The 11,140-nt window shown below is 44.9% G+C and overlaps 2 protein-coding genes across 4 annotated transcripts in view; one reads left to right on the plus strand and one right to left on the minus strand.

The window, feature by feature from the left end:
• The window catches only part of PDCD11 (programmed cell death 11), a 43,870-nt gene extending 37,506 nt beyond the window's left edge, over positions 1 to 6,364 (minus strand). For 2 of the 3 annotated variants that reach the window (XM_065552566.1, XM_065552565.1), the window contains exons 1-3: positions 6,180 to 6,364; positions 4,093 to 4,204; positions 2,383 to 2,514 (exon numbers count right to left, since the gene is read on the minus strand). In XM_065552566.1, coding sequence (XP_065408638.1) covers positions 2,383 to 2,514; positions 4,093 to 4,194 — 234 coding nt within the window. In that variant the 5' untranslated portion in view covers positions 4,195 to 4,204; positions 6,180 to 6,364. The remainder of the gene's footprint in view (positions 1 to 2,382; positions 2,515 to 4,092; positions 4,205 to 6,179) is intronic. The other variant, XM_065552567.1, reaches the window with a different exon arrangement.
• On the plus strand, positions 6,354 to 10,925 carry ATP5MK (ATP synthase membrane subunit k). Its single transcript, XM_005303494.4, has 4 exons — positions 6,354 to 6,510; positions 7,593 to 7,690; positions 7,778 to 7,872; positions 10,836 to 10,925. Exons 1-3 carry the CDS (start codon positions 6,417 to 6,419, stop codon positions 7,868 to 7,870), a joined length of 285 nt encoding a protein of 94 aa, XP_005303551.3. The 5' UTR covers positions 6,354 to 6,416; the 3' UTR covers positions 7,871 to 7,872; positions 10,836 to 10,925.
• Positions 10,926 to 11,140: the final 215 nt, after the last annotated feature.

Raw genomic sequence — 11,140 nt, forward strand, 5'->3', positions numbered from 1 at the left:
TCAACAAGCCACAGATTTACCGTGTCTAATGAGACTGAAAAATAAACCACTAAAAGTCAAGAAAAACTCAGCACCTTTTACCACCCAGACTCAGGCCACAAATCACTATCAGCACTCTGCGAGTTACCAAGCCACTGCTGACATGCTGCAATTAGAAGCAGCCCTCTTAAAAGGTCAGTGGAAAGCAGCAAAGACCTAGGAACGGGACTACAGCCCCTCCTCCTGTCAGTGCTAGGAGCAGGAATGACTGATGGGGACATGAGCTTCCCAGACTAAAGAAACTTGTCACACTCTTGTAGTAGGGTGTCCTACAGAGACTTCTACAGAGCAACCATGAAGGAAGCTGTATGTTCCACCTTCCAAATGGAAAACAGAGGGCTTGTCTACACTACCGCTTAAGTCGATGAACCTAACATTGCTCAAGGGTGTGAAAAAAAACACCCCCTTCAGCAACATAAATTACATCAACTTAAAGCTCTCCCACCAACAGAGCTTCTGCCTCTCGTTGAGGTGGAGTAATTGCACTGATAGGAGAGCATTCTCCTGTCAACATAGGAGACGCACTACATGCTGCGCCGATGTAGTTCGGTAGTGAAGACAAGCCCAGAGATTGTCAGACTGGGTCAGACCCAAGCTCCATCTAGTCCCGTATCCCATCCCAGGCAGTGGTCAGAACCAGATGCTTCAGAGGAAGACATAAGAATCACTAGAGTTGTGGGCAGACACGGGATGATCAGTCTGCCACATAGAACTTGTCCTAACACCTGAAGCACAAAGTTTAATATCTCTTCCAAATTTTTTGTCATCATTAATTATAACAATTCTGGATATTCTTGAGATCCATATAGAGTAGAACCTCAGAGTTATGAACACCCATGTTGTGAACTGACTGGTCAACCACACACCTCATTTGAAACCAGAAGTATGCAATCAGGCAGCAGCAGAGACCAAAAAAGAACAAATACAGTACAGTACTGTGTTAAACGTAAAATTCTAAAAAAATAAATGGAAAGTTTAAAAAAAAAGATTTGACCAGATAAGGAAACCATTTCTGTACCTGTTTCATTTAAATTAAAATGGTTAAAAGCAGCATTTTTCTTCTGCACAGTAAAGTTTCAAAGCTCTATTAAGTCAATGTTCAGTTGCAAACTTCGAAAGAACAACCATAGTTTTCTTCAGAGTTACAAACAACCACCCGAGGTGCTCATAGCTCTGAGGTTCTATTGTAAATATCTAATCATCTGTTAAGTTCTTGGCTCCCATGACCTACTGTGGAAACGAGTTCCACAGTTTAATCACATGTTGTGTAAAAAAGTGTTTTCTTTCAGAGGTTTTGAATTTCCTACCTTCAATTAAATTGAGTGTCCCCTTGTTCTTGTGACAGGAGACAGTGAGAACAGACACTCCTGATCTACCTTCTCAAGACCACTTTGTATTTTACATATCTTAACATGTTCGTCTTAGTCAACTCCTTTCTAAGGTACAACTTAAAGCAAAGGAAGTGGAGTGATAGAGAAAATAGGTCATTAAGGGTTACACATGTGCATGTGGAGAGGCTGGAATAGCAGTCACAGAACTGAGAGCTAGACAATAGCTCCTGTTCAGAATCATGAAGTGCGCAGCAGATGGAGGGGGAAAAAATGTGACTATGGTCAATTTGATAGCAAGGAAACCAAGAGAGATACAGACTCAGCAGGCCTCAGAAGCATTCCACTCAGTAATGCAATTCTCTGTGGAAATTAATTTGATTGCATACAGCCTTTGTTAATGAGGAGAACTTTACTGCAGTTAGCGTCACTTTTTGCAGCAGTTAATTCTGCATCCTGGGTCAGTTCTAAGTGTTAATGTTCTGCCTTCATTAGCTTGCGGAAGACCCAGAGGAGATGTGCAATTTCTTACTTGTCATTGAACTCCTTCTTGCCAGTGAAGGAGAGGTTGTGAAAAGGAGTCCAGCCCTCCCTTACCTAAAGGTTGGTGGTTCTGAGACAGGCCCAGGAATAAGGAACCTCTTAGCTGCACTGGACCCAATGGAGGTCAAAATACACAAATCATAGAATAATAGAAATGTAGAACTGGAAGGGATCTTGATAATCCACATAGTACAGCCCTTCATACTGAGGCAGAACTAAGTATTATCTTCTAGACCATCCCTGGCAGGTATTTGTCTAACCTGTTCTTAAAAACCTCCACAGCCTCCCTAGGTAATTTGTTCCAGTGCTTAACTACCCTTACAGTCAGGAAGTTTTCCCAAATATCTAACCTAAATCTCCCTTGTTGCAATTTAAGCCCATTACTACTTGTCCCATCCTCAGTGGATAAAGAGAACAATTTATAACAACCTTTTAGATACTTGAAGACTTATCTGAACACTCATCCACAAACCTCAACCGTGAGAAGTTCAAAATCCTTGGCATTAGCTTTAATGGCTTCCTTTTTCTCTGCCTTGAGCTTTTTCCGCTTTCCTTGATCTTCTTGGATTCTCTTCCTTTTCTGGGATCCTTCTTCATGATGCGTCTAAAGCAGATTTTAAGGGGCGGGGGGTGGGGGGGGGGAGAAACAAGAGAATTGGAAGAGATCACTGTTGTGCTCCACAAAAGAAGAGCAAAATTATCAGTCATCCCAGCTTAGGGGGAAATGCTAGAGTTAGGGGTCAGAAGGAAATTCTGTTGCAAACCCTTATGTTCAGTCATATATAGGTCTCTCAAAATTTCTCCCTTTGGGCTGAAACTTAACATATTTGATTAAAGCATAAATACATTTGACCAATTTGAACAAAACCATTCAATGGCTTTTGAGTTAAAATGAGCAGAAAAAGACATTTCCTCCCCTTCTTCCTACGGGAAAAACAACCACCACCACCTTTGAGCCTTCATTTGCAGAGAAAACTCAAGAGCGACTGAGGGCATGTCTGCATTTAAAACGCTGCATCGGAACAGCTGGATCAGTGCAGCTGTAGCGTTTTAATGAAGACGTTCTATGCCAACGGGAGAGAGCTCTCCCGTTGGCACAGTTAATCCAGCTCCCAAAAAGCTCTCCCACCAACGTAGCGCTCTCCACAGGGGATTAGGTCAGTATAACTACATTGCTCGGGGGTGTGGATTTTTCATACTCCTGAGCAACACAGTTATATCGATATAGGTCTACAGTGTAAATCACAACCAAACCTTAAAACCTCAAACTTAGCATGGACATAGACCTGACTCATCAGAGCATTAAGGAGGGAGGTTCTTAATTTTCTGCACAGGAGTAGTCTCATGAAATCAATGGGACTAGTACACCTAAAGTTAAGAACGTGTTTTAAGTGGTTCTTGGATCGGTGCCTGAGCCCTCAATGAGGCAGCTCTACATTGCTAAGTCTTAAACAATTTGGTTTAGAAATAGCAAAATAATTGATATATTAAAATGGGGGGGAGGGGTAGGAGAGGATGTCATGCATCCTGTTCTTTTAGGCACAGAAACATAAAACAAGAGAAACATATTAGATCAAGACTAACAGATGTATTGGAGCATAAGCTTTTGTGGGTGAATGCCCACTTTGTCGGATGCATGTCACATGCATCCGATGAAGTGGGCATTCACCCATGAAAACTTATGCTCCAATACATCTGTTAGTCTTAAAGGTGCCATAGGACTCTCTGTTGCTTTTTACAGATCCAGACTAACATGGCTACCCCTCTGATAACAGATCAAATTAACCCCGGCGTAGCACCACTGAATTCAATGTCCTTACACCAGGGTTGGATTTGGCCCACCACATCTCTCTAGAAGCTCTTACCTCTAAAAGCAGATTACATGCGATCAGACACCACTGAGATATTTCAAAGTTAAACCCTGATCAATTACATTTGATTAATGGTTTGCCATCACATTCACCCAGGGTCAGACATCTGTCAAAAGTCATGAAAATCATGGATTCCATGATGAAGACCAGTCACAAGTACTAAAATGAATGTTGGGGCTCAATCCTGCAGCCCTCACTCAGACAAAGCTGTCATGGTCAATGGGAGTAAGAACTACAGAATTAGGTCTTTACACTAATTGGCAGTGGAATAGCTCTCAGAGAGTTTCATCCATCATGTATGCACAACTCACATCAAATAAGTTATCCTGCTCTATTGGTCGTCTGGGTGCTTTTCCCTCTGAAGGTTTTTTCTGGGTGCCACCTCGAGGGAAGTTTTCTTCCATGGATGCCATGTTTGTATTTCTATGGGGAAAGCAAAAACACAGGAGTGAAATCTGCAATTGTTGTGACATTAGAGTTTAAGTGACAGGAGAAGTAATTATTTTGGAACTAAACAAAGATTCCCTTGGCTTTTTTTGTGAATGACAAATTATATATATATATATATATATATATATAAAAAAAATGAATGCATCTGGAGGCTTAGAAGACAAAATATAGGCCTCTGAAAACACTTCAATGTACTTGAAAATGACACTTATACACATATTAGGGACACAAGTTGGGTGAGGGGATATCTTTTATTAGACCAACTTCTGTTGGTGAAAGAGACAAGCTTTTGATCTTACCGAGCTCTTCTTCTGGTTATACACCTGTATCAGTCACCAGAACTTTTCCCTAGTATCCTATTCACCCACATTACCATATCAGTCTTCAGTGACAACTGAGAACCTGGTATACCTGACGCTTTAAAGCTTAGAAACTCGCTGAGGAGATTCCTAATAAAGGAATTATCTGCACACTAGTGTGCAACAGGTGAAGCACCATCTCCACAGACAAGTAACAATACATGCCTTCAGACATATTGCCTGGGGCAGTGATCTTGTCAGATCTCACAACCCTAAGCAGTCAGGGCTTGTTTACACTGCAGAGCCTTGGCCAGCACAGCTATGCCAGAAGAGTTGCCCTAGTGTAGTAACAGCATTGCCAGCAGCTCTTCTACTGACATAGCTACACCCCCACTCCCACACAACATTAGCTGAGCCAGCAGAAGCACTCTTGGTGGCATAGATGTGTCTATGGACATGGCCAGCATAGCTACACTGGATAGATGGTGTCATTTTTTGCACCCCTAACTGGCATAGCTAGACCAGCAAAACTTTGTAGTGTGTAGGCCAGGGCTCAAACATAGCAGTACCACAGTAGCTGCAGGAATTGGTGTTGACACGTCAGTGGATGCATGGGTGTAACTAACCCTGTTGAGTCAGTACTGAACCCGCATTTTAGCATTTTGTTGGGGGCCACTGGCTGCCCGAAGTGTCATTTTTTTTAGATAAAAAAAAGTTCCAGACCACTTGTGGTCAATTAAGATGCCACAGCTCTTTCCTTTGCACATGCATAAAGGCTGTCACACAGTATCATAGACAAACTACAATTTAAGTCACTATATTTTACACACATGCCCCCAACATCGCCCCTGCTGCGTCAACTGTATACAGTAACCTTCTTTACTTCCTGTCTAAATTGTTGTTAGGTGTTGTTATGCACATTCAACAGTTCCCCCCCCCCCCAAGTTCATTCCAGAGGCAGCAGCATAATATCGGTGAAAGGATATAATCAAGTATGGGCAAAGTAAATTGCTATACAAATAAGAGCTAAATTCTCTTTACGGCAGAGAAACTAATCTAAAGTACATTACACTCCAGGCAATACCAGACAATGAGAAACAGAAGAAAAAAAACAACAACAGGTCAACGGGACCCGGTGCAATCGAAAAAACTGATCTCTGGGCCACAGAACTGGCAGACCTCCCCACCACCACTACTACTACCCCCCTACCCTATTATGAGAATCGTTGGTCCCCAGCTCGGCGGGGAAACCAGCTCCCAAACCGAGAGGATCGCAGCCCAGTGACCCTGCGGGGGGAAGGGGGGGGGGGGCTCAGTCCCCTCCCGGTCTCCAGGAGCGGCTACTTCAGGACTCCAGGAGGGGACGCAATGCATGTGCTCCCTTCCTCGGCAAGCCAGCGGCGCTGAACTCGGCTGCTGGCAGGGGAGGAGAAGGAGCCAGGGGGATACTGCCCAGGGACTCCCCTGCCGGGGGCAGCGCCAGGCTCCCTTCTTCCCTTTCCCCCCGGCCGGACCCGGGCCCCGGGGTGGTTCCCTTCGCTCCGTGCTGGGCCATGGGGCTGGAGCCGGCGGGCTGGGGAGGTTCCCTTCCCTCCCACACGGAGCTGGGCCCTGCCGGGCTCCTACAGCCCCTGGCCGGACTCCCTCACCTCCTTCAGCAGCACATGTGGGACACCATCGCCATAACCCGGAAGCACTACCGGGGAGCACAAGGTCAAGCGGAACCCTCTTACTCACAATGGGGAAAGCGGGCCGAGACGCCTAGTAACCAACCAGCCAATCCAGGCGGAGCATCGACTGATGGGCATCGACCGAAGCCAATCCGCAATCCCCATTTACGTCATCTCTAACGTAAGGACCGTGTTGTCCAATCAGGAGAGACATCTATGCTCGGAGGCGGGATTTCCCAGCGCCATCTTGCCTGTGGACTTGGAGTCGGCGAAGGGCACGGAGCGGCTATTGTAGGGGAGCGCGTGGCAGGTGGGGGCGGCTTCGGGCCGTGATCTCGACGCGTGGGGGGAGTGCTGCCCGCGGGGCCGGGGCCGCTAACCCCTCTCCCCAGCGCGGGCCGCGGGCGGGCGGGCGGTCCTGGGCGGGGGCCGGGGCCCTGCGCGGTTCGATGACCAGGGCGGCCCCGGGAGCCCGGTGCCATAGCGCAGGGGGCCGCCTGGGGCCCCTTGTCTCGGGCGCGATTCCCAGCGCGGCTGCCCAGGCTCCCTCTGCCCGCGAACCACGTGCGCTGCGCAGCCGAGGGTCCCGCTCCGCTTGGGAGCCAGGCCCCCAGATCCCGTCCTCCTCCGGCTCACGCCAAACCGGGGCTGGGCGGGCCTGGCTCGGCACCGCGGGCCGGGACTGGGGTGGCCTGTCGAACAGGGATCCCGCTCTGTGTCTGGGGAGGGGGGAATTGCCCTGCCCCTGCTCCTCTCCCGGTCCCTGCCTCACGCTGTAGCTTAAGACCGGGATCCATTTGGATCTTGCTGCCGTGGAACACAAACGGATTGAATGAAGCGGCCCCGAAAGCATTTGTCGAGGCCTTGTGCAGCTGGGTCTGGATTCACCTGGCAGCCCGGCCTTGTGGCTGTGCTGTCCCCTTGCCCACAGTCCAGTGTCGATCAACAGCGCTTTCGCCTTACTCCGAGAAGCAAAGCTTGGAAGCGAGGAGGTGAAATTCCTCCCCTTCACGATGGTTTTTGGTTTATAGGAACTTGTAGATAACTCCGTCTCATGCCAGTGATTCAGAAATGGGCTTCTTGTTGCGTCTGGGATGGAATGAGTTGAGAAAGTGAAGTTGTGGGTGCACCTGGCTTTTTAGTGCAGCAAGTGGCAATCGGTTGCTTTCTGTTTCCAGATAGAGCAATCCTAAGTGCACTGGACTCTAGTTGTATTACATCTATCCAAGGCTCTGTTAAATATATGAAAGTTTCAACAGCTAGCACTGGCAGCCCCAAATGTAAAACCTACTGAGGCAGCACTGGAAGTAATCATTGCATGAGTCATCAGCTGAATTATCCAGCAGATACACCTGAATATAGACCTACTAACTTGTCCTTCATTGCATCTAGGACCAGCAACCATGGCAGGACATGACTCTGAAACACAGTACAAGTTCACTGGTTTTAAGAAATACTTCAATTCCTACACCTTGACAGGCAGAAGGAATGTATGTACTAGTTAACTTGCCCTTAAGTGTCACACTTCAAGGGTGCCTTAGAAGGCATCTAAGTTTAATTTTCTTTTTTCTTTCTAGTATGTAATAGCTACATATGCAAGCATTGCCATGATCATCTTATATTTCACGCTTAAGCCTAAAAAACAAACTCCAGCGGTGACAGGAAAATAGTGGTAAGTGGCTGTTTTTTTTTATAGCACCCAAAAGAAATTCAGTCCCTACCCTCCCTGTAGCAAGTAGGGGTGATGGCAGATGTGGAAAAGATGGAGTGAGGAGGCTATTAATGTAACCAGGTTATGATCGCATGGTTACCAAGCTTAGGCATGTGCATATTATGTGGTTTAAGTAAAGTTTAAAATTAATTCTTTAAAAAAGAGTGAATATTGAGTCACTTATTGTGGACATTGTGAAAGAGGTAAGTTTTTTAAAGGATTTAAATGAGGTGGAGTGTCGGCAGTCCAGAATGGAATGCATTGCTAAAAGGACCCTATTGGCTTAAAGACATATTTAAAATGCTTCTCTTACTGCTGACTCCAAGAACGATTGATTAAAATGGGGAATTTTCAATCTAACTTCACTGCCTAGGCTATGTGCCTCTAGCCATTTCAGCTTAGAGCTTGTAAAAAACTAGTTTCACTTTGGTTTAGTCACTCTTATCAATTCTGCAATCAGGCTGGCCTGTATTATCAAAGCTGTAGCCTGTATGGATTGCAAACAAACATTTCTCTGCAGTGTTTTTAAATAGTACTGGAGTAAAAAAATCACAAGCATTTCTATTGGTCTTGAATTATATAAGTGCTGCTACCAGCCCCATGTTAAGGTTGCCTGACACTTCCCATAGAAAGACCCTGTTTTCAGTTGCTATAACTTTGCCATACTGTTTGGGCTGAAATTTTTCATGCCAGGTTTCTGCCTCAAACTTAATTATTTTGTTACTATTCAGCCAAAATAGTGCAGGAATTTTCTTGAACGAGGTGAGGGGAAATGTATTTTCCCCATGTTGTTTGTTGTTGTTTTTTTTGTTTTTTGTTTTTTAATTCTGGCAACCTTTTCATAGAATAGCTCTTGCACCCCACATGTTTTAGAGCGGGGACTTGAAACTTGGAAGGGAGGTGGCCTTTGTGTCAGTAATGTGCTTTTTGTCATCCCTGTGAAAATCTGCCTTTGGAAAAATTGCAGTTTGCACATGCTCAGTAGAGACTTCTTAGACTTCAGCACTAAATTCCCCAAGGTCTGTCAGCACTGGGCATGCCCCAGCTTGGAGCTAATCAGGACTTTCTTCCTACTATTGCAGCCCTGGGCTGTTGTGGGCCAGGCTGGTTCTGGACGTCTGAACTGAGAACAGGGAGCCTTTGGTCTCAAAGATGCCACTGCCGGGCCCAAGTAGTGTGGAGGAAGGCAAAGTAGGACTAGAGGCTGGTTGGAATGGGAGAGGAAGATCTAGGCAAGAAGACTGGGACTGAGAATCAGTGGGGCAGGGGAAACAAGGGGAGAGGGAAAACAGATCTGATCAGGAGCTGGGGTGCAGGTGGAGAACTGGGACTGGCTGGGTAGACAAACCAAGAAGGGAGGTTCAGAAGGGTGAGACTAGGACTTACTGGGCAAGGAGACTGGGACGAAAAACCTTTGCTTTTTTAAAGAACATAGGAAACTACTCACAAACGACACTAAAATGGGTTGGTATGTAAAGAACAGGAATGCTCAGCAGCTCACTAAAAGAACATTCAAGTTGCAAAGTCAAGAACTTAAAATTAGGATATGCCCGAACTAAGGTTGCCTGTACAACCTTAATTTGGCCCCATCTTATGTTACCGTTTAATTACATGATGCTATGCCTTTTTTTCCCCCACAGGACCCCTGCCCCATTAATTGCACAGAATGGATGTTAGTCACTTAACAAAATAGCTGCTCATTAAGTGAGCACTGTTTGTTCTGTGCACTGAAAGAGGCAGGGGTCCTGTGGAAAAATGTGATCATGTAGTTAGGATGGCATTCTAATGCACAGGCGCAAGTGGGTTGATTTAAGGTTGTACAGGTAATCTTAATTCTGGCATTTCCTGATCTTGAGTGCTTGACTTTGTAATGCAGTGTTTTAACTCAACTTTTTGTTTTCTATGAGCTGTTTCTCAGCCATAATGAGAAATGAATTGTCTGATAGCCTTTTAAAAACCCTAAACTTGAGGCCAAATTTGATATGAGCTCTTTAAACGTGCTATGCAGTAATAAGTACTTACTGTTCTTAACTGCTGAATAATACCATCACTTAACATATGAACATAGTGTGAGTTACTGAGCACATCTATCAAGACAAACTCTTGAATTCATGCAAAGCACTGTCCAGTCTGCATTATGGAAAACTTTAGTCCTTTAAAGAGAACTATCATGAAAAGGCTAGAATTGAAAACTTTGGCCTTCGTACATAAAATACTTGAAAAGAGCTAGATGTAGAAATGGATCAGTGAAGTAGAGTTTAGGCACCTGCTCAAGGCACATTGCAGTACTGAGGTGAGTTGGGTGAAAGGAAGCTTGTAGGGTTTGTCTGAATGTCATGTGACTTTAGGGTTGAACTAGGAGGTGTATTAAATAGGCAGTTTTTAAAAGTGCCATTCATCTAATCCAGCCCCTTGAAGCCCCAGCTGTTTCCTACTGTCTGATCTAGTTCTTAGTTTGAAGCAGTGGGGCTTCCACAACTTCACTTGTGCAGAGACTTTATGATTGAAGTGACACTAAGGAAGGGCATTGGACTTTTAAAAAAACAGCAACCCACATGCATAAAGATCCTGCTGCTATGGCAAGTGGGTGACTTCCAGTTTGAGTATCTATTCAACTTGAGGCCGTCCATTCCAATGCCGTAAGTTTTATACAGCATTCTTTTGGGTCCTTTCAGATAGACCCTAAAACACAAACAGTATTTGTAAAAACTTGTTCATGAGTCATTGCTGTAAGCATTTAAATAGGGAGGGGAGGTTATAAGCTCTGAGCTGCAAAATGTGTCCAGAAGGGATAGTTAAAGTTGCTTACCTTAACATGTTTTCTTGGGGGGGAGGAGGGAACTACCTATACCCTAGCTAATAGCACTGAGCAACATTTGCTTGTTTGAAAGTTATGATGATCTAAATCTTTTCTCTCTCTGCAGGTTGCTGGCATGTGTTAGTGTTGGACCTCATTGCAATGGAAACAGCTGATGTACTATTATGTACCATTCAATAAAACAAACAAAACATCATTGTTCAGTTATTTAATAGGAAAAATATAAGATTGTATAAACTAGAGATGCAGGTGACATTTTTTCCGCTCTTGAAACTATACTACTTTCCTGGTGAAAGTAAAGTGCTCTTGCACGATCACATTTGTATAAAACAAGGCTGATTGTTCATAGTTGAGTGAAGGAAGCATAATTAAAACCATCCTAAAATGTGTACTTAACACTAGAAGTAACTC

Source organism: Chrysemys picta, chromosome 7, assembly GCF_011386835.1.
Source record: "Chrysemys picta bellii isolate R12L10 chromosome 7, ASM1138683v2, whole genome shotgun sequence".
NCBI classification, from domain to species: domain Eukaryota; kingdom Metazoa; phylum Chordata; order Testudines; family Emydidae; genus Chrysemys; species Chrysemys picta.